The sequence below is a fragment of the Nelusetta ayraudi genome, unplaced genomic scaffold (assembly GCF_046127955.1).
Source record: "Nelusetta ayraudi isolate G7.1 ecotype Tasmania unplaced genomic scaffold, CSIRO-AGI_Nayr_v1 ptg000092l, whole genome shotgun sequence".
NCBI lineage: Eukaryota > Metazoa > Chordata > Actinopteri > Tetraodontiformes > Monacanthidae > Nelusetta > Nelusetta ayraudi.
Window position 1 is genome coordinate 1,903,784 of NW_027466142.1, and position 23,717 is coordinate 1,927,500.

Below are 23,717 nucleotides of genomic sequence, written 5' to 3' on the forward strand. Positions count from 1 at the left end.
TCACAGGGTGAAGGCAGAGTGACACCCTGGACCAGTGGCCACTTTATTGGGGACACATAGAGACACAGAACCATACACACTCACAGGCACACCGAAAGACAGTTTAGAGTTTCCAGTTCACAAAAATGCATGTTTTTGGTGTGTGGGAGGAAGCTGGAGAACATGCAGAGAACCCAGCAGACACATGGAGAACATGGAGAGAACCCAGCAGGCACATGGAGAACATGGAGAGAACCCAGCAGACACATGGAGAACATGGAGAGAACCCAGCAGACACATGGAGAACATGGAGAGAACCCAGCAGACACATGGAGAACATGCGAACTCCACACTCCTGGGAATCGAACCCACAGTCATTAATTACAGTGTAACAGGTTGGTTGAAATGTGAAGGTCCTTCCATAGAGCTTAAAGTTCATGACATTTCTCTCCTCCGCGACCGTCAACATAGCAATAAATCTGCCTGAACATCCATTGATATTTTTGGAGTGACTGTTTAATCAATATTTTGCACTTATTACCCTAATCAGTATTTTTTTTCCCCCTTTGGACACGACTTTGCTCACAGCTCCAGCCCGCTGTGACCCCGTCGAGAGGTGCAAACATTTTACCCTTTTGGTTTTCCTGTTTTAAAAGATGTTGCCTGGCAGCGGCTGGAGCTCGCAGCCAGCGTCTCTGCTCTGGCTGGCCTCCCGGCCGCGTTTAATGGCTTTGCTCTTAACGTTTCCATCATCATTTAGCACAGCTCGTGAGTCATGCGTTGCGTCAGAGTCAAGGTGAGGCTCCCACACATGAAAGATTCATCCCCGGCCCTCTTTATGTCCACCCTTTGTTTGTTCTGGATATTTCACATCACGCTGGGATGTCCCTTTTATGCAAATAAACACAGGAAATGGTTTGGTTTTGCTTTTGTTTGTTTGTTTTATCTTTCCCTCTGCGACTCCTGTGGTCTTTGAAAAGAGTCTGACACAATAAATCCTACAGTATCCTCAGTTTTCCGAGTAGTCGGTCCATCCCGTGTGAGCCACTTCTGGTTGTTTATTGCTGTGTGAGCAGTACAAATCCCAGGGAATCTCATCTTTACGATTCAGATTTGGCCCACTTGTTGTGTAGCTCTGAGTTGGACACATCAGATTTCTTCATGACCTCAGTCTGAATGGGGGTGCGAGTCAAAATCGAAATTAATCGCGACTTTTGAGGTGACGGGAATCACAAACTAAACTGTGAGGTCCTGCTCGGACGAGTCGGAGTTGCAGCACACGTCATCTTTCCCCTCAGTCAACAGTCGTCTGCTTCTGTTGCACAATAACCTTGAAGTGAAGTGGAGTCTGCACGCTGACGTCTCCCCATGACCTTGTTTACTTCTGCTGATGTGCTTCTCAGGCCAGGCCAGTCACACCAGGGACGTGACCGCTGAGGTCAACTGTTACAGGATATTGAGCAACAGTTCTGCCGTTGTCACAGTTTATTTTCTTTCACAGTTGCAATTTTTTTTTTTTTTTTTTACGGTAAAATGCAAAAACATGAATTTCAGTTTGAAGTCAACACTTCCTGCTTTTGTCTCCCTTTGATTTCATGCATTTCTTTTTAAAGAGTTACACAATGATCCTCCTACATCCAGCTGCTGGTCAGGCGTGAAATCTTTCATTTTAATTTCAAAACCCAGCCCAGGATCGGAATCTGAGTGCGCTGGTGGACATGTGTTCCTGGCGATGGCACCCCTGCATCGCATAACTCATCATTTATCAGCCTCGTGCCTGTCGCCTTAAATGCTGCCGCCGCTCGGGCCTCGTTATTCAGCCGAGCTGCAGCCGCAGCAGCAGTTCCTAGCTTGTGCCTGTTTGACGTGACCTCCAGTGCCCCCTCTCTGCGTCTTGCCGTGGCTGAGCGATGAGACCAAGAGGTTTGCAGAAGGAAAAACTGTCTGTGCCTATCAGGGGATGAACTGATGACAAACACCGCAGAACCTTTTCACACGTCAAAGTGCTAAAAGTGAGCGGCGGCGGCGCCACGGCGGCCTCGTCACTTCATGGTCATGTCGGAAAAGTCACTAATTGGATGAGTAATTGATGCGTGACAGTGGGAGTAATTTTAGGTGGGTTAGGGTTAAGGTTGAAATTAGGATTAGGGTTACGCTTAAGGCTGAAATTAGGGTTAGGGTTTCGCGGTTTCTCAAGTGCTAGAAGCACCAGATTTGGCGTGGGTGCTTCTATGGCGCTTCTGATGAAAAATCAAATTGACCTTTGACCCTCATAGACTTGCATTGAATTAGGGTTCGCGATAAGGCTGAAGCTAGGGTTAGGGTTAGGGTTTCAGGGTTCCTCATGGGCTAGAAGCCCCAAATTTATAGTGGGTGTGTCTTAGGGGGTCCTGATGAAGCAGCAAGTGGCCCCATGTCTCTAGGACAAAGTTGAAATTTGACCACATAGACTTGCATGGCATTTGGGCATGAAAGGCTGAAATCAGGGTTAGCGTGTTGGAATTAGGGTTAGGGTGTGATGGGTGTGATGGGTGTGATGTGATGGATTCCACTCTCAGAACCGACTGTACCATCTTTAAAGCATCTGATGCTTGTTTTTGTGCTCTTTATTTATTTATTTTTTATTTACGTCTGGAACAAACAATAGGAGAAGCAAACTGATTATCACCCACTGGTGATGTTGGAGGATGGCTGCATAGAACAGCAGCCAGACGCTGGTACTGTTTGTACCAGCGTCAAAAAATCACACTCAAATTTATGACAGCAAAGGGTAACATTCACAATCTGGAGACTGCTTTCATGTGGACGGTGAAGTCATCAAACCACCTGCATTCTCGCATTTTGGACTTTTCATCACCATCATTAATCTTGTTGGTCGTGTCTGAAATGGTGTGAATCTTCTCTTCCCCCTGGTGCTTTTCTATTTTCTCTGCGTTCTTTTTTTGTCACGTGGAACTTTTCCATGCAGTTATTATCTCAAAAGCGTACAGAAAAATCTTTTTATTTTTGGACTTGAAGCCCCTACCTGTATTTTTTTTTTCTTTATTTTCTTCTGAGGGTTTCATCGGCAGCTTGCAGCAGCTGAATGTGATACAGACATTTTGCACACTCAATTCGCTCGCATTTGGGTTGTTTATTTCCGGGGTGGCAGCGTTTGCGAGCCTGCAGGCATCTCCAGCTTGCAGCAGTTACCTTCTGTTATCTTCACATTGTAAGAGAAGCTGATGGGCTTAGGAACAATAGAAGATTGGAGTGTTGCATGATGGATGTGCAAGATTTGACTGTTGAAATCCAATCGATCCAGCTACCGGGCCGAGGCTAAGTTTTGCACAGAAAATGCTAAAATATTTATCACAACGAAAAACAAAATAACATGGATATTTTCAAAAAGTGCTTATGAAGAAGTGCTGTAAAAACGAGAAGCAAAAGAAGCGCTGCCATGAAGATCAATAAGGGAGTTACAGCTCCTTATTTAAAAAAAAAAAAAAAAAAGGCACAGAATAATGTCCTGCTTTTAATTACTTTCCACGCGAGCACAGAACCTCTTCATCTCAGCTGCCGCGGCTGCACATTTGCTGAGACATTTTGTAATGAATCACCAGTGGAATCACTCGTCGGCTTTAAATTGCTTTTAACTGCCTGTGCGTTCGCCTCAGCAGAGACTCGTCACGAGCACATAATCCACAAAAGTGTCTCCGCCAAAGCCTTTTTTTCTGACGCAGAGGGCTCTCTGCTGCTCCCTCCAGACCGTGTAACGTCATAAATGTTTTAGATTGAATAGATAAATAAACAAAAATAAAACTCGGCATGCAGCTCGAATGAAACTCCTGCTGAGGTGCAAGAGAGGAAGGAAGTCAGACTCCTGCCTTCTTCTCCTGGACGGCTGATTTATTTGGTGCCTTATTGGAAAAAAGAAAAATGCTACATTTTAATAAGGCATAAATAAATAAACAACAGTGATCTTGAACACTGTACCTTTTGTTTGGACGCAACAGTCGCTGGATGTGAAAGTGGAAATCTAAATGAAAGTGAACCTTTCTGCCGATGTTTTACTTGGTTGATCTGGACTGTTGATCTGGCTGATGGCCGCAGTCACGACAACGGATCCTGGTGGGCTTTGTTGATATCTTATCAAAAGAATTGAAAAACAAGCCAACAGCCTAGTTAGACAATATCTGTCGCGCAGACGGAAACACTGAGGTGCATTTCTGAAGTGTTGCACAACGATCAGGCTGAATTTATGCTTAGAGCCTTGTTTGTTTGCTTTTTCTTTCTTAGTCTGACTTCATGATGTGAGTCTGAAAAATGTGGAGGAAGCTGCTGGGCCAGATGAGGAGAGGGAAATAAAAAAGAAGATGACGTCTGAGTTACAGACAGACTAGATGCACCCACTCTCCTCCCCTGCGGTATCTCACCCATCTTCTCTTCTCAATGGCAGACTTCAAACAGGCGGCGAGGAAATAAAGGAGTGAGAACGACGGCGGGGAGATTGTGTGAAGGCCGTGTTGCCATTTTACACACGTACTCCGACAGATTCCTGATCTGGGTCTATCTGGGTCTATCTATCCGAGTCGGTCCGGAGGTTTGACTTTACAGAGATGCATCGTCCTCTCCTCCTCCGCTGCCTTTTATCTGGGATCAGGGTTGACGCAAGGACGGCCCGATGACTGTAACCATCACGCAGAGCAACGATAAACACCATACCTAATAATTGGGTTTACAGTGAGCGGCTGCTGCTTGCCTGTGAAAGCTTATCTCAAATGAAACACGAAGTTGACCGGAGGACAAAACAATCCTTCTCAGCCTGTTACTGTGAAACACCACATCTTAAAGGAGTCGTTGGTCTTTTTTTTTTTTTGTCTCTGCGAGGAAAACACCATCATTTTAACACTGAGGAGGCAGAAAATGAGAAGGTCTGTATCACCATCGTTCTTGTTACTTTGACTACGAGACACATTAATGTGTAAGCGAGCGGTAAATTTCCAAAAGGTCTTGCAAAACAACTCGCAAGGTCGACTTTGTTATCGAGAGCATCTGAGCCACCGTTTAACCAGAGGGAGTTGCTGACGGAGATATTTTCCAGATGCAGTGGATATATTTTCTTTGTATCTGAGGAAACAAACGTAAAGGAGGAGCTCCCTCAAGAAAAATAGTGACTGGATAAACATTCTGCCCATCATAATCAAAGCAGAGCAGCAAAACAGCCGACAACTGCTTCCAATTTGCGACAATGTGAGGCAAACGCTCGATGCGCATTAGCACGCTGTGAGCAAACAGCAAACACAGTATTGAACCTGAACTATGACTAAACCCATTCCGGAACTACCTGTTGTGCAAAAACCGCTCTGACGTCAACATCCACGCCCCTAGGAGCCACTACTGTTCATTGTAGTGATAGCAGCTATCCAATTCCTACTTCTAATGGCAGCTGCTTCTCCTGGGCCGCTTGAAACTGCTTCAGGTTTGGAGCTTTTGAACTATTGGTTCTCTTTACCCTCGAGTGCCATGCAAGTCTATGGGGTCAAATTTCAAATTTGTCCTAGAGACATGCGGCCACTTGCTGCTTCATCAGGATCCCTCAAGAAGTGCCCACGCCAAATTTGAAGAACTGAAAAACCCTAACCCTAATTCCAAAACCCTAACGCTAACCCCACCCTAACCTAACCCTGTTCTCGTCCTCTTCCAGAGTCCTGTCAATCAGGTGCGTCAGCAGCTCCGCCAACAGTTGGCAGATTCTTTCCTGACATCGCCCGCCACTCGTCCCGCTCTGCCGCCATTGGACCAACGGCCTGTCAGCCAAACACCCTGGCCAACGGTGGCGGCTCGGTGGCGTGGGAGGGACTCGGGAGGATGCAGCGGCTGTCGCCATGGTGACAGCGGATGCTGAGCACTGCCACGACTTTGTGTAGGCCGAGTCTGAATGAAGATGACATCACTCGGTGAGTCGGGAGAAAAACAACATCTCTTCAGCTCCCCAGCCTCCCTCTCTCTCTATCTCTCTTTCTTTCTCTCTCTCCCCCTCTCCCCTTTTCTCTCCTTCTCACTCCCTCTGTCCATGACGATAACACCAAATGTTATTTCGATGTGGGGGAGGAAGGAGAAGTGGGAGGGGGGCTCAAGAGGTTTGTTATGTTGAACAGAAATGCCCGTAAAATGAAATCTTGATCTTCAGCAAAGAGAGTTTCTGTAACAAAGAGCCTCATCAAGGTTCAACCACCACATTTTATTAGCCTGTGGATGATGCTGTTGTTTTCTTTATTTGTTTTTTCCTGAAAAATGACTGGACCCCCACCCTCTCCGAAAACTCTTGATTGCATAAATGTCCAGAATATCCAAACACAGGATGTCAAACATTACGAAAGCTCCTAAATGTTTGTATTTTTGTTGCCACAGCTGCGGTCGAGGAACAAGCAACACCGTTGCTTTTTATCAGCTGCAGCAGTGCCAAGCAGCTGGTCGCTGCCACCGCCGCCGCTGCCGCTCTTCTGTCCCCAGGTGACAGCAGGGAAACGCTGGCCTGTTGTTTGGATGCGGCGTCTCTCCTCCCTCGCTAACTGTGCACTCATCCTCCCTCCCTCCCTCTCTTTCTCTGGCTCTGACTCACTGCTCCAGGGAAGTAGGGCCGGCCCCTCCCGTCTATGACATCACAGGGCTGGAAATAGCAGCAGCACTAAAGCTTCCAGTCATGACAGCCCGCACCACCAGCGGAGCAGTGGGGAGGTGTGGGGGGGGAACACAGGGCAGATGGGACTGGCAACGTTAGCAAATTAATAATTGACAGAGGTGACGATGAAGTGGCGGCGGCAACAAGTTGGACAGGAAGTGGCTGCTGCAACATTTAGGCTTCAGGGCTGTGGGCGGGCAACAGTTGTTATATATACTGTATGTATATGTATATATACCAACTATATATAGATATACTGTATGTACACTACCAGTCTGAAGTTTGGACACAACTTCTGACTGGTAGTGCGTCCATAAAACCAAAGTAAATGAAAAAACCTTGAGGTGACGCTTGTTTCACCCCATCACCAAATGGATTTAATTAAATTAAGGAACCAGTGATTAGTGATCCAGGTCGTCCTTCCGGCCTCATTGCTGCCAATGGATTACATATATCGTTGTGGCCTGAGCAGCACAAAGAGTCTAACATAATCCACTGTTTAATGAAATAAAGAAATAGGTTTCACCTAAATCATTCATGTCTGAAAAGATTTATTTGTCTATTTATCTATTATCATTTATATAGTGATGGATTCATTCAATTTTATTTTCCAATTTTAGCCCTCCATATTCTTAACTCACTGCCTCCCACATTGATGGGAAGTGATGAGTCACATGACCACAGGCAGGATTCGAACCAGCCACAAGTGAGAGCTTCTCGTCATCAGCATTCTCTCGACGCCACCAAGGACCTGCTTGCTGCTTGTCAGCATCTCCTGCTGTATCAGTCTTTGCACTGTAGCTGCTGGACTTTAAAACACAGTGAGTCATGATGAGAGTCGAAGCCATGAGCTCTCAGCACTGTCCACCGACAGCACCGGCTGTTCGTCCCAGTGAGCTCATGCTGTTGCTCCTGAGTCGTCTTTCTTTCACATCCTGCGAGCGATGTTCAAATTTCAGGACAGTTGTTGCATAAAAAAAAAAAACAATTTTCCTCATCTGTGGTTCCAGACCGAGACAATAGAGCTGTTGCTGCGTCACTACTTTAGTTTTGTACCAAAACGGCAACAACAACAAAAAAAAGATCATTGAATTTGAAGCCGTCCTGCTGCGGCTTCCTTCTCCGACATCCTCAGAAAATACGTCTGTTGCCACGCGCACCAAGATCATCGTATCCTTCCGCCTCGTCTCACTTTACAAAAACAAAAACGTGCGTGGGGCAGGCGGCTCTTTGAACCCGGTTCAACAGGCCCCTCCACCGTCCTCAGCGGGCACAGACCCCCCTCCCCAGGCCCCCTGCGGAAAGCACTTTAACTGTGGCCAAGTGTTGCAGAGAGGGGAAGTAGGTCAGGAGACATGAGGAGTGTCAGCGTGAGAATAACACGCGCTGACATCAACAGTCAACACCACCCATGCATGTGTGTGCAGCCATCACGACAAACGACAACAACAACAACAACATGGAGCAGCTAGCGCCCCCCAACACCACCGACACACTGACTCCTTCGTCTGTCTCTGGCGGCGTGGTATGCAGCAAAGGTTAGACTTCATTCACACAGGGGCCCCGGCGCTCTGAAATATGTATGCACTAAAAGTATGGGCCGATCCTCTGGATAAAAGCATTCAGTGGGTGGAAATCCGCTGTGTTCCTTCACCCAGGTCAGCCACAGTGTCGCAGAGGGACTTCTTGTTTTGTTGGCGACAAGTCAACAGAAATACGTAGGAAACAGGCACATCGTCAAAGGATGCGCAGCATGAGCAGCGCTTCAGCACTCAGCCTTTACGAAGTTTGTGCAGATTACGGTGTACGTCGATGATGCTGGCTAATATTTAGAGAAGAGAGAGACATTTTCCGTGGGTCTCTCAAAAAATTAACTCTCAAAATAGATTTGATAAAGTCCCCAAAAACTGCAACTAAAACCCTTGCTGTCGACAAATGCAGTACATGGGTGACACACAGCTACAGCAATGACAGCTGAGTGCTCACATCTCTGACGCTAATGACTGGATGGCTGTTGAAATGTGGCATGTTTGCAGCCTGAAGAACAAGGCGAGGTAACGTGCCTCAAATTAAAGGCTGACAGGCGCCTTTTGAGCCTGAAAACCATCAGCTGACTTCAAGGACACGAGAACGGCAGGCTGTGAGGGCATCAGAGTGTCAGAGTGAAGAGATGATGAGAAAGTACAGAGTAGGTGGATTTACCTCACTAGCGTCTGATGCTCAGGTGCTAACCTGAGCACAGGTTGAAATGTTCCTGTCAAATTTTGTCTCCAATAATCTTGTCAGGCGGCTGGATTTTCTGATCTTTCACGTCACTGGTATCTCTTGAAAAGCTGCCACCTCAATGGTTTCTCTTCTGAAGCTAGCATGTTAGCATGTTTAGCTGGGACGCTTCCATGACTTCCAGTGTTGCTACATTTTATTTTTATTTTTTTTATCAACATACACTCTCAACAATCACTATTCATATAATAAGACTTTAGAAGATAATATGATTATTAAAAAAAAAAAGCAATGTAATTTTTTTCACTAAATTTTTTTTATTGCTGTTCTGTAGTAAATATATTTGAGGAATGAATGTGATTCTACAAGAACAACTTAATGCCATTGAAAATTTATTGTGATATCTGATAGTTTACATTAGAGTGAAAACAGACATGTGACATGGCTTTACTAAGACAGAATGCAAAGCAATGTAGTCAAATAAAAAGCATAGAATTTCTTTTCGCATTTAAATTTTGGGAAAAAAAATAAAACAGGCACGACATATAGCCATTATAAATACAACATGCTTCAGACCTTAAACTGTATTTTAACAGTCCTAAGAAAGAACTTTTCCCCTGTATACCCATCTAAGCCTGTGATCAACTTCCTATCAGGTACATTTTATCGACGGTAACACAGCTCAAAAAGGCGGCAGCCAGTGTCACAATAAAACAAAACAACAAGAAAAAAGTAAACAGTTTTCAGCAGCAAGTATCTACATTTATTTTTATTCTTTAAAATCCAGGCTGCTTTGACGCTGTTTGAGAGAATCAAAACATTCCAGAGAAAGACAATGTCATACGTGACAGGATTTCTCCTTTTTTGAGTTTTGGTTTAGCGGTTTGAAATCTCCAGGAGACGCTTCCGACACCGTCCCACCCACCGACCCACCGACCGAGCGACGGACGGCCCCCAGCCAAAACCTGCTTCTTATTTGGTACGCACCGGCCGTGACACTGGCAACTGCTTTTTGTTGCTTGGACTTTGATTGGCTGATAAAATCTCCCAGCAGCCACTGCTGGCGCCATGTTGCAGGCCCTGTGTGGAAAAAAAAATCTAATAAAATGAAAAATAAAATTGGCCAAGTTCATGTGACAGACCGGGCGAGTTTGTTTAGCCGTCAACTTCAGACACAATCGGAAATTTTGTTTTCTAAGGCTGATGACTTAGCTCTTCTGTTAATGTACGTATTAAAAAATTATAGTCACAATAACCATGTTTAGCAAACATCTTCTGATGTTTCAACTGAAAGTAAATTGAAAAAAAAAAGAGAGAGAAAAAATATCATTTTAGAATTATAAAAACAAACATTGAGGGCTAAATATATATAAATATATATAGATAGATACAAAGAGTGTGATCCACACTGGAAACACTGAGATTGATTTAAAGCCAATGATGCATTCAATTGCTTTCTTAGTCTCCCGTAAAGTCATAAAAAACAAACTTTGGATATATCATTTCTAATAAGCTAATTTTGAAAAAGATACAATCGAAGAAAAAACTAATTCCCACTACCAGTAGGGGGCAGACCATCTTCTGAGGCGAGTCCATAAAAAGTTGCCAACGAGTGGCTTCCTGCGACCGACATCCACCGCGGATCGATTTGGACTTTACAGATGGATTTACAGATTGCATGAATGCACCATCGACCCACAGCTCCGGAAAAACGGTTGATCCAATAAGATCCCGGGAAAAAAAATAATTTAAAAAAGCATATTTAGCCCTCTGTTTGTAGCCTCCCGTCTAAAACCGCTCAACCTCCTGCGTGTTCGCAGGCAGACTGTAAGATAAAAAAAAACGAGGTGTCGGAGGGAGGGGAGGAGGAGGCGACAACCCGCCTGTGGTCCAGAAAGAGACATTAGTGCCCTCTGTGACATCACAAAGGGCCAACATCCTCAGCAAACATCTTTTTTCCAAAGAAAAAAAGAAAGAAAACCAAACAAAAGCATGAAAGGCAGTGGAGGATGGACCATTTCTGGAGGGGAGTTCCAGTCACCACTGCTCCCAAAGTGAACTGGGCGTGATGCAGGCGACTGCAGCCTGCAGTGCACGAAGTGACGGCTGTGTTGAAGTACAATCAAAGAGAGTCAGAGGACCTTTCAGGACCTTTCAGGACCTGCAGCACGGCCCCGGCAGGACGGAGAGTCTCTTGCCCCCTGCGGCACGGCGGGAGAATCCAGCTCGCCCTCCACGTCCACACGACTCAGCAGAGAGCCAATCAGCGGCCTCCGTCCACGCTGAGCTCAAACCACACCAGCGAACAGATACACCAGCGAACGAGAGAAAAGAAAAAGAAAAGAAAAGAGAAAAACAACGGGATAAATCACCTCCAAGCAAACTAAACCTGCTCTGGTTTTTTTTTTTTTCCTTTTTCTTCGAGAATCACCGGGAAAGACGGAGAAAAGCCAAAAAGCCGAGGCAAAAATAAAATCATCATCTTAATAATAACAACAAATCAGGACAGATAAAAACATTTTCCAGAACAGAAGAAGGGGAAAAAAAGAAATCAATTGGTATGGGAGGGAAAAAACCCAAAAACCCCAAAAAACAGAAACTGAACATTCACTTGAGTGTGCAGCCATGCATGTGTTCTAATACATGCATACGCACGCACGCACACACACACACACACACACACACACACACACACACACACACACACACAAGCATACACACAGGCACTCACACTTGCACACTCGCACTCGCACACACACGCTCACACAGCCAGAGGTACAGTGAACAAAAGTGCTTCAAGTTGGGGAAGTAAAACAACTAACCCAGTAGAAATACGTATAAAACCTTAAATATGTTACTTTATGTACAAAAAAGCGTGACACGGGGCCAATATCTCAGCTGTTTATGTCGTTGCGTGTTTTCAAGTAGGTATCACCGCTAACTAGTCAGGGTTTGCATTGTCGACGTCCTAGTTTTTTTTTCTGTTTGTTTCGTGTTTTTTTTTTTTCAGTTTTGTACAATAAAAGGTCGTGTGATCTGACTGACCTTGCCGGCAAAGTAATCAATCACTGCTGATTTTTTTTCTTTTTTTTTTCTTTTTTAGTTGATTCTCGTTTAAATCTCTCCCGCCCCGCCCCCTACCCCACCCTCACGGCCCCTCCCCGACCCAACCCCACCTGAACCTGCTGCCTTTTCACACAGACAACAACAAGGAGTCTAAAGCTCTCCCTCCTCCACGCCTCTCGCTGAGAAACTATATACTGAATATCCTTTTGTTTGTTTGTTGTTGTTTTGCACCACTAAATCTCATCTTACAAAATATATGCACGTATGTATTCCATGTTTTTGTCAAGAAAGTGGGTGAGAAAAGAGAAAAAGACGAGGAAAATGTGCGAGGATTTTGGGGAAGAAGAGAGTCTGGCCCGTGGTTTCTTTTTTCATATTTTCAACCAGTAAAATAGGGAAGACACGTCGGTTCACATGAGGGTTTTTTTTCTCTCTACCTTTCTATCGTTCTTTAGTTTTTTTGGAGTTATGCACCGCACAACAGAAAAACAGAGGGGAGGCCGTTCGTGATTTTTTAAGAGGCACACGATTCGAACGGCTTGGAGGCAAATCGCAGATGCGCTCCACACACACAGAGAGAGAGAGAGAGAGAGGGAGAAAGAGGAGGGAGAGGGAGAGAGAGAGAGAGAGAGAGAGAGAGACGGTTCCAGACAGACCCGGGAGAGGAGGAGACGCGAGGAGGAGGAGGAGGAGGAGGGAAAGCAGTAAAGTGCAAAAAAGACCTGCAAGCTCAGGACGAAACGGTGGGAATTACTGGAGAGCAGCAGAAAAGAAAAAAAGAAAGAAAGAAAAGAAAAAAACAGCAGCACTCCCAGTAGGAAGAGAGAGAAAAAGCAAAAAATGTTAAGGCAAATGAGTTAAAGGTCCCATAATGTGCCAATTATCCAAAACGCGCTGTAGGTCAAGAAAAAGGGCGTATTTAGCCCTCTGTTTACAGCATCTTGCTAAAAAAAAAAGAACCAAGAAAAGACGGATGCTTGTGAGACCTGCCACTTATATGAAAGAGGGCAAAAAGCGAGGGAAGAGTCACTGACCAAGGAGAGGCATTGGTGCCCTCTGTGACATCACAAAGGGTGCAAGATTTTTGGATGGATGGATCAACATTGAACCAGGGTCGATTTTGCTCCGTGTGGGGCCTTTAAAATGAAGTGGAGGGGCGGCGGCCTCCCGCACTCGTCCTTCCGTCTCCCACCATCCAAAGAGAAAAAGAAAGAGAAGAGGAAAGAAGAGGTGGAGCCAAGCGTCTGCCTCCAAACCCAGATGAATCAGAGAGCCTCTGCAAAGTGCAAACCAGAGAGCACTGTTCAAGTGTTGTAATGCCTGACCACACACACACACAGTGCATATATACACACAGTCATATGCATATATACAGTACATATGTGCATGACAGCAAATATATATATATGTAAATATATATATATAAGTATATCTATAAATCCATGTTCCAATAGCTATGCACTAAAAACATTTTCATATATTTATGGATATGTCATCATAGAGTGTATATATGTCTTTCCATGTTGTCCATTCTCACATTTCAAACGTGTGAAACTGATTGACGGACGATTATCTAAAGTCCTGCTCCTCCTGTACGACTCTTCCAGCCGTGGTACTGCTGCAAAATGGGACCAGCCACAATCGCATTGAGCCAAAACACTACAAATATTCTGTGTCTGAGTGTATGTTTGTGTGAATGTATTTATATATATATTTATGTGACATGTCAAACAAATAGTTTTTGATGCTTTTTTTTCCGGGGTGCTGAAGAGAAGCTGATAGGCTGGAGGGGGAGAGGATAGAGAGAAAACTACCTGGAAAGAATGGAAATAAAACAAGAATAACAATAATAATAATAATAACAACAACAACAACAACAACAACAACAACAACAATAAAAAAAACACCACACTACAGCAATCCCGGTGTTTTGCCTCGTAAAAGAAAGACTACGCTCAAAAAATAAAGAAAAAGAAATGCTGCTACATATCGGAAACTCAAGATAAACTCCCTCGCCCCTCTGCTCCCCCTCCCCCGTCCCTGATTGCTCGTTTTGGACATTAGCAAAAGAGAGGGAAAAAAAACATAAAAGACAAAAAAATAAATCAAACACACTGAGCTGAGACACCAACCAGCGACACACACAGAGACACAACAGCAAGATGGAGGGGAGGGGGGGGGGGGGTGTTTAAGAAATGCTAACCAGTAACATCCATCTGCCATCAAAGTCAAACCTTTCAGCAAAGTTGAGGTTCGAGTTCAAACGGGCCCCCCCCACCCCCACCCCCCTTCCCCCTGCCTCCCCCCTCCCTCCCCCACTGAAAAAAAACAACATTGAAAGGAGCCAATAGTCTTCAGAGTCCTTCGTCTCATCGCTGGATGGGCAGAGAAAAAATAAACGAGGAAAAAAAACACTCTCAGCTTCTCTGTCGCCATGGTGCTTCTCCAACATCACCACCATCACCTGTCAGCGTGGGCGGGGCCCTGTAGCCACTGGGACACGCCCCTCCCATTGAAAAAATAAAAAGCTCTGGAGCTGCGAGGGGAAAACCACACAATCTTAACGTTGGTATGATGCATGTGTGTGTGTGTGTGTGTGTATCCACCACGTCCTCCTCGTTCAGTCACAGTTGATGAGCAGGTAAGTGTGTGTGTGCGTGTGTGTCTTTGTGTGCACGTGCGTGTGTGCACATGAACGAGGAGTGTGAGGGGTCACGGACAAAGGCTCCAGGTGGTTGGTGGGGGTTGGGGAGGGGCCAGGAGGAAGGGGGCGGGGCCAGTAGGGGCGTGTGTGTGTGTGGTCGATGGTTGTCGCTCCACGTAGTTCAGTAAAGATCATTCGGCGGTCAGAGAGAAGAAGAAGAAGAAGAAAAATGGGTGGGGGGAGGGGGCAGGGCCCCGGGTGGATGGGGGCATGTGGGGGGCTTTGGGGGGGTCTGGGGGCGGCGGCAGCAGCAGCAGCAGCAGCAGCAGCAGCAGCAGCAGCAGCGTCACTCCCAGCCGTTGTCCTTGATCATGTGAGCCAGCTCGATGATGAACTTTCCCTCTTTGTACTTTTGACTGCTCTCAAAGGCGTGTTCCTGCAGCAGAGAGCAGACACAGAGGAGACAGACAGCAGCGTGAACTTTGACCTCCACGAGTCACACAGGGAACATGCTCACAAATCAATGGGCAAAATGAAGTGAACAAAACAAAAAAACAAGTAAGTGTACACGTGGCTGTTTAGGACACACTTTAGATTTTTTTTTTTTTTTTTTTTTTTAACGTGTTTAGAATAGAAAAGACTTTCTCGTCATTGTGACATGAACAATAAAATGATCTTGAATTATCTCGATCGTGAAGACACTTCTTCAGAAGAAGCGTCTTCTTCAAGATCACCAGAACCAGTCCCACTGCCCTCAGTGAACCCGACTAATTGAACCCATCCTGTTGCTGTGTACATGTGTTGCGTTGGGGATCGTTGACTGTGGTATTGAGGTGGTTATTATTGTGGTTATTGCTGTTGGCTAGAACAGCAATAACCACCTCCATGCCACATAAAAAAAAAAGCAATACCATAATAATAATTCTAGGGGCCATTCCATGACCCCTAGAATTGCACTAAAACTTAAATATGGCAATAAAACACTGTCATGGAAACGCAGCTGGTGTTGGCGTGGGCTCCACTTGTCTACTGCGTCCACCAGGTGTCTACGGTGGCCTGGAAGGTGCATCAGCAGCTGGCAAAATGAGTCCTTACAAAGCTGTCAAAACCTTCCACCTGGGAGCAAGTTGCATCATTTGCAGATGCTGCTGCTGCAGTAACACAGTCGGGACGCACTGATCACGTCACTGTTGTTGGGCCTCGTAGAAGCAGCTCTGCTCCGGGACTCCGGCCAAGAACCGATAATTGTTTGTTTTTTTTGTCGTCGGCGGCGTCACTGAAGGAGCGTCTTTACTCAGCTCCTTCACAACCCGCCCGTAGCCTTTTCTTCTTTTTTTTTTCTCCGTGCGTGTGCGTGTTGTACAATTAGCGGGACAAGCCTCTTCAAACCGGCCTGACATTTAATCACTGCAGACTCTCCGAGGAACCAGCCTCTCTGTCTGCCACGGACCTTTTGCCGCTGTAATTATCTCTGCCACTTCCGAGAGCAGAGTGCTTAAACTGCGGGGCAGAAACACGGATGTGTGAAAGAAAAAAAATTAAAAAAGGAAAAACCCACATGGCTCTTAAAGAGAGCGACCGGGACCTTTTTTTGGGGGGGGGGCTGTAATTTCAATCTAAAAGAGGCCTGGTGATGTTTTTTGGTTATTTTTTTTTTTGCAAGCTGGGAGGTGATGAATCATCAGGATGGTTAAAAAAAATGGAAGAAAAAAAGGGTGTGGGGGTGGGGGTAGGAAGTGGCGGTGGTGGGGGCGGGGGGTCAGGATAGAAGTGTAGGAGTGACTGACTTACATATTTCCAACCCAGGGTGGTTTTACAGTTTTCACAGTAGATATCAGCCACGGCGTGTAAACCTGTGAGGAGAACCCGCTCCTCCGCTGGCCCGCAGCCCACATTCACCCTGCAGGGGGGGGGGACAGGAAGTGGAGGTCAGAGGTCAAAGGTCAGAGTAGTTCATATCTCATCTTCCATGCACACCTGTAGCAATGTCACATTGTTACGGGTAAAAGGCGTTTTGTCCCACATTCTTCCCGTGTTCAGACTTTGTGTAATGGGGGGGGGGGGAACTAATGAGATCCCCAGTAAACAGCACAATTAGCCCGCTGTTTGCTCCTCGCCTTGGCTTCCTGCTAACACTGACGACTCGCTGTGTCTGCCGACAGTTAAATAAGTGAGGCCTCAGAGGGCGGAGCCAACAACACCTGGCTGCGCAGTGTGTGTGTGTGGGGGGGTGTGTGTGCTGAGGTCTCCAATGTGGGAGGGGTCTAAATGCCCCTTTTGACATTTAAAAAAAAGGCCACCAGGTGTGCGTGGTAGCACGCAACACACGAGAAAAGTGGAGCGACGAGGAAAACCTGCAGAACACAAAGCTTTTGATGCTTTGTGTTCTGCAGCTTGCAGGACAGGGCAGTTTGCAAAAATCAACTTCCTCCTTTAGGTGTGTGTGTGTTCATACTCACACTGAGTTAAAGAGATAGGCTCTTCCTTGACTTCCTTGAAATGACTGAAACGAGAAGGGAGGAGACGCGTGAGTCGACGAAAAACACAGACAAGTCGACACAAACGGCGGCAGCTGCCGACGTCCCGAGGCGGCTGTCAGCCGACCAGGTGGCTTCAGCTGCCAACTGGTTCTTTCACCTTGTTAAAAATGGTTTCGCACGCGTTTTTGACGTCAAGAGGAAAAACACAACAAGAAGTAACACGAGGGAGGCCAAGTCACGCCTCTGGTGACGGGTTCAAGGGTTTTCGCAAGGTCCTCCTCTTCTTTTGCACCAGAGCTTTTTCTTTAATATATTTTTTGGAAAAAAAAAATGACGACGGTACTTTGGAGAAAATGGGGGAGTAAAAACGCAAAGCAATGTTGCTGCTGCTACAAAAAGACGAGAGCTTGGGTGCATTTCTGCAGGTAACGTAACGTTTATTCCTGAGCTCTGGGTGTTTGCAGTCTACTCACTCTCTAGCTAGCGAGGCTAGCAGTGGCAGCAGTTTATTAAAGAAAGAATTCAGCTTTAATCTAAAGGGAAATTCAGTTGGACGGGGCCACGGAGCGTAGCTAAACTAATCAAAAAGCCTTTGACGATGAGTGACAGCTGCTGGAGTTTCTTTTCTTTGTGCTGCAGGACGTTTTGAACAAATCTTTTAAGTTTGTGCTGCTTTTCCTGAATTTGCCCATTTATATAAATTTACCAAATTTGGTTGCAAATATCACACTAAAGATAGCACTGCCTGACACGGATGTTATAAAATTAGACTTGGGCAGTTAAGTGCTGAATAAGTAAGTTGTTTTTCTTTTCTTTTTTTTTTAACATGGCATAAAATAGATGCTGCCAGCTTCAGAATTAGAAGCTTCAAACAGGCCAAACACACACGGCAGCCTGATTCTCCTCCCCTCAGCCCGCAGACAGGCCTCAATCGGCTTTGCCCCGCCCTTCCCCCCATCCACCCCCGTCCATTGCAGATAGGTTTGCGGCTGCAGCGGCTGAGGCCGCTGAGCTAATGCTGCCTAATAGAAGCAGCAGCTGCTCCGCTCCGCTGACCGCAGCCGCCAACACCACCACCACCGCCGCCGCCGCCACTGGGCCATAGGGGAGGGTTTCAGAACCGACTGGCCGCCAGTGTCCCACCATGCTGGGAAAACAAGTTTGATTTCAAAATAACGAGGTTGGAAGAGTCTTAACGGACAGCAACTTCAGAGAATGAGAAGGTTGTTTATATTATTCTCTCCCCTGCCCCCCCTCGTCACTGTAGGTGTTTACTGTCACGTCCTCCAGTTTGACCCGGCGCCTCGATAACCCCCCCCCCACACAGCTACGCCCCTACCCTTCCCAAAACTGTGCGACATGTGACCTTTAGCTGCAGGAGGGAACTAGGTCAGTCCCTGTGGAGTCAACAAGTCCTCTCTGTGCACAGCGGCCCGGCCAGGCTGGGGGTTGGTGACGCCCCACGTGACCAGAGCCGGGTGTCGTATCTGGGCTTCAACCGCGGCTCAGTCATCAACTTAACCACCGGCCAAATATAAAAAAAAAGAAAAGAAAAAAGTTTTAAAAAAAAAAAAGAAAGGGGGGTTGGTGGGGGTTGGGAGGAGGCGGCTCCGTCTCTCTGTATCTCTGTCCTCATCTGTGGTCACGCAGTCTATTTTTATTTGGCTCTGCTCTTCTCTCTTCCGCCTCTGTGGCTGCAGGAATATCAGGATGCTGAGGGTCCAGCGACAAAACTCAAATGGTTTTATCCTGAAACAATCACATTTGGGTCATTTTTTTTTTTTTTTTAAAGAGCAGCAGCAGCAGCTTTAAAGCCGGGCTTAAATCCTCCAGACTCTCAAAAAATCCTATTAGACGGCCGACACTACTATATTTGTTGTCAAAATGTACAAATGCAGTAAGAAATGAATAAAAAAGGTCATCTGTGGTCAGATAGTACTGCGCCTCCCTCCTCCTCTCCCCTCCCCTACATAGCTTAATAAAACATGAGCGCAGTAACCAGGCTCGTTTTCTTAAGCTTCTGCAATTGCACTTGTTTTTTTGGTTTTTTTAAACGCTCGTTCCCAAGAAATGAATTCTACAAAGCAAATCTCAAAATCCCTCCTCTGAATCCTCTTGGTCACCGTGGACCCAGAGGGGAAACAATACTTTGCTCAGAGAAATCCGCTCGGCCAGCAGCAGCAGCAGCAGCCCAAACCTGCAGACGCTAAAAAGCTGCGACCGCACAGAGTTTCTCTGACAGCCTCGCAGACGATCACGGCGGAGCCACGTCTGATCACGGCAGCCTTGATCAAAAAAAAGATTCACAGGGGGGATTAAAGGCCGCTCCTTCAAACAGGCGACACAATAAAGTCCGAACCCGAGTTGTGAAACACAGATTAACTTGAAGCCATTAACAATCCCGGCGAGCTCGACTTTTACCATCTGCCTCACCAGATGCCGACTGTGGTAGGTGACGGCTCATCCTGTTAAAACACCCAAAGCTCTCTTGCAGTTCGGCTCAAGCCACAGGTTTTTGTGAACGACGCTGAAAAAAAGGCTAAATGGAAACTCGATAATTTGAGACGCCGAGTGAAAAAAAAAAAAAGTTTTGAGAGACAAACTAGTTGGATTCTGCTATTGTTGCCTCAGTTAAAGTTGATTGTAAAGAGTTAAAACTGTCCTGCGGTCAGGTGAAGACACGCCTGAGGCTGCCACTCACCTGAGCTAGCTGGCAAATGAGCTGGCTGGCCAAGTGGATCAGCTAAACCAGGGGCAGGGGCGGGATAGGGGACTTTTTTGGCTGGTGGGGCCACAATGGGTTCTAAAATGTGACAGAGGGGCCAGAGCAGCAGCAGATGGATGGAGTGTTTTGGTGAGCCACCTCATAGGAGGAAAAAAAATCTATCATGGGATATGTAGAAAACATGTTGCTTTAATGTCAATTGAAAATGAACCAAAGCAAAGTTACAACAAAATCAGTGTCTTTGAAGCCTGATTCAAAAGCTGAACTGGCCGCATATGGCCCCCCGACCGTAGTTTGCCCATGCCTGAGAATAAATTTGCAGAACTCTCAAAAAAAACAAAAAAAATCACTGGGCTTCCACCAGCAGCAGTGAGAAGATCAGTAGTTTACGTTTGTGCCGCCGCCGCCGCCGACCTTGGCTCAGAAAACCGTTGCTCGCCATGATCTTGATTGATCACGGGAGTGACGCCACCTATCTGCTGCAGGACGTCAGTGTCGTCTGATAAAAACCAGAAGTGACGATGAAGCTACAGAGATGCAGCGCAGTCAAGGCCACGATAACAACGCATGTCGAATCTTATTTTGTTCTTTATGTTCGGGGGTGCGTGTGTTAATGCGTCCGTGTGTGTGTGTGTGTGTGTGTGTGTGTGTGTGTATGGGCTGATGTATGAGATAAATAAAAGTTCTGGGCTGCTGGCTTCCTGGTTGGCTCTGGTGCTAATAGAGTTGCTCTCGGCTGGAAGGAGCTGTGACGAGGCCCAACAGGCCTTTCAGGATTCTGGTTTTGACAAACTGGTTTGCAAAGCACTGCAATAAATTTTTTCTTTTTTTTAATTCTACATCACAGGCAAAACCTGCAGGGAGCTTGAACTTGTAGTTTGGCATTCGTCTCAGGTTTTCTGCATGATATCCCCCAAGGCTAGCAGTCCTGGCTCACGACCTGCTTGTTCTAACAGCTTCTTACTTGAGCATGACTGAGCTTTAAAGGTCCCAAATTCTAACTATGCAAATAGATCTTAAGAAAGCAGCATATTTAGCCATCTGTTTGCAGCCTTCTGCTAAAACCTTGTGTTTTTAGCTCCTGGGCTAACTTTAGCTTTGGTGGACTTTGCACTTGACTGGAAGGAGACAAAAACCAAGGGGCCAACACCTGGCCAGGGGTTTTGTTATTAACCAGGGACATATATCAGTGCCCCTTTGTGACATCACAAAGGGCTGAATTCCAGAACTGTGTGTATCTTTTCCAAGAAGAAACATTTCTCAGCACGGCGCTGGGAAAAGAGTTCCTAAGAGAATTTTGTCAAGTCAAATATTGAGGTTTCGCTGCAGAGCACCTAAAGCGTGAACGCCGCTCTGTGCATTTTCTATTTTTCTTCCCCCTCCTCCAGATTTAGTCCAGAGGCTGAAGCCAGGAGGAGGCGGAGCCACCACAGTGCTGCCGTACTTCCCTCTGGCCTGTGAGCTCAGGTTAATCCTCTCCTTAGAGCTGCTCCATCTGCGCCTTGGCTGGCCGGCTGGCATGCCTGGAAGCCTGGGAGCCTCGCAGCAGTGCAGCAGCGCAGGCCCCGGGAGGGAAACTGGGTTTTTTTCATCTTCATACCTGGCTCTGGAGATCTCTCAGTCTGAAACTGCGGGGAGGAAATGTGGTGCCAGAGCCTCCAGTGATCTTCCAACATCTCCCTCAGTAGCTGCTGAGGCCAGGAAAATCTTAAAAAAGTAAACATTTTCTTCTTCTTCCCCATGTGCAGCGAGGAAAGTTCATAAAGGCATCCTGGAGACACAAGTGAGCTCCCCACGTGCTTCACCTGGGATGAGAACCCAAGAAAAGGAAAAAAAATTGGAAAGAATTGCTGCTTGTTGGCACAGTGGAGTGGAAACCAGCAGACGACGGTGTCGTCTTCGCCTAAGTAACATAATCAGCTTAGTGGGTTGATGCTGAGGAGGGAGGATGCTGCCGAGTGACGCCCGAACGCCCGCCGGCCAGCGAGGTGGAAGGAGGCCCAACGGATCTGACCAACAAATCTAGCATCACGTGACCAGGATGGAAATAGATAGACAGATAGATAGATAGATAGATGGATAGATGGATAGATAGAAGATGCGTGGAGGGAAAAAAAAAGTTGATGTCATGGGTCAGAGGTCAGACTGGGCAGATTGGTTGGAGCATGGATGTATTATAAGAACAGAATACCAAAATGGCAATATGGTGGCGTGCCATTCTTCCCCCAGTGGCCACTCGGGTACTGCAGCAAAAACAATCCCATGGGCCCAAAAAGCATTTTTCCCATAGACCGCAATACAAAAATAAAGGCCTTCACAACGGCAGACAGGACGACTGTCTGACTTCTGTCCGAGAGTCCAGAGGAACATCAGCAGTCGTCGGTGCCCAGCCTTCAGGGGGCGGAGCATCGGGACCAGATCCCGGCATTCAATCCAATTATTATCAAAGTGGATTGTTGAGACCAATGAGGTCATTTGTCAGGAGTCACTCTAAGAGGCCGACCCAATAAACACGGCAACCTGATTTTTCTCGCTTTACACAACTGGGTTTCGAGGTCAAGAGGTCAGGAGTCTCACACACACAAACGAACGTGACTCTCAGTGGCGTTCCAGCGAATCACCCTCGACTGGAGAGAAAAAACACCTGAAAAGCTCCTTTTATTTCACCTTTCACCTTAGAATCGGGTGAAGACAAACTGTTAAAGCCAAAGAGAGTTTTGAGGGCCGAGCGGCTGCATAGCCACAAAAAATCCCACCAGGCGGAAGAGGGAAAAAACACAGAGGTGAGGAATTTGAGCGGAGAGAGAAGAACACAGCGCTGCCGAGCGCTTTTCCAACCTGACACACAAAAACACGCACAAACAGCTCCAAGTGAAGGAAAACAAACTTTTCATGAGTTTTCACAAAACTCTGAGATAGAACAAAGAGCAGGTAGCAGAAAAAAACCCTGCAGAAAAAAAAGTATCACTGTAATAATACTACTAGCATTACTAATACTACTACTACTAAATAATTTCAACAATAATAATGCACTGGGATGCAGCGCTGTGGGAAGCTAGCCGCCATGCAGCTAATCCACCTGCTACTGGTTCTACTGCATTCCAGCTGCACTGCCACTTCTGGCTGAGAACAATGTGGCCTGTTCTAATGCTAACAAAAACAGCAGCTAGCCTGCATGCATACAAACGCACACCGACGCAGGACATGACGGTGTTCCTGGTTTTAAGCTCCGCTCACGGTGGCTTCTGGAACTGCAGCGTTTATCCAAACGCCAGCATTTCTCAGCCGACTGTTAAGAGCCGAGAGTCAAAAAAGCAACAACAGAGAAATTTAGTTTTGTTGAGGACGAAGCTGGAACAGTTTCTACGGTGCAAAGGCCTCACATGACGTCTCTTGAGGGCCAGCGTGTCACCCAGTTCCACTGGATGGGGAGATTTAAACGAGTGAGATGCGACATTCAGAACTGAGGTCACAAATTTGACTTGGTTGACTGAAATGTTTTTTTGGGAAACTACTTTAATTGGGCGGTGATCCGACCGACTACTAAATATGCTTTAAAAAAAAAAAGTTACTGGAGTGTTGCAGAGATTTTGCTGGACCTTTAACCCCACCAGGATGCTGAATGACATGCTGGTGGCTGAATGTCCTGTTTTATGGAACCATGTGAGGTGAAAAACTACAAAGATGTGAGAACTGGTTGGAACACGGAGCCTCCAAAAAACAAAAATAAAAATGATTAAAAAGTCACTTGACCATTAATGCGGCTGCAAGAAGTGAGAAGTGAGCTGAGCCTGCAGAGGCCTGGAGTTTATCAGCCCCTGCAGGAAAGTTGTCGTGCAGATTTCTCTGATGGTGTTTTGTGTTTTTTACGACTCGGAGACAGGCAGGCCGTCACGCCTCCTGATGCCGCCGCTGAGAGGAGAGCGACCCTGCAGC

General features: G+C 46.4%; 1 protein-coding gene across 3 annotated transcripts in view; it reads right to left on the reverse strand.

Annotated features, from left to right (window-relative positions):
- Window positions 1-14,259: 14,259 nt before the first annotated feature.
- ypel1 (yippee-like 1) overlaps window positions 14,260-23,717 on the reverse strand; it is a 19,753-nt gene continuing 10,295 nt past the window's right edge. For all 3 annotated transcript variants that reach the window (XM_076047119.1, XM_076047118.1, XM_076047120.1), the window contains exons 3-5: window positions 17,036-17,079; window positions 16,368-16,476; window positions 14,260-15,012 (exon numbers count right to left, since the gene is read on the reverse strand). In XM_076047119.1, coding sequence (XP_075903234.1) covers window positions 14,923-15,012; window positions 16,368-16,476; window positions 17,036-17,079 — 243 coding nt within the window. In that variant the 3' untranslated portion in view covers window positions 14,260-14,922. The remainder of the gene's footprint in view (window positions 15,013-16,367; window positions 16,477-17,035; window positions 17,080-23,717) is intronic.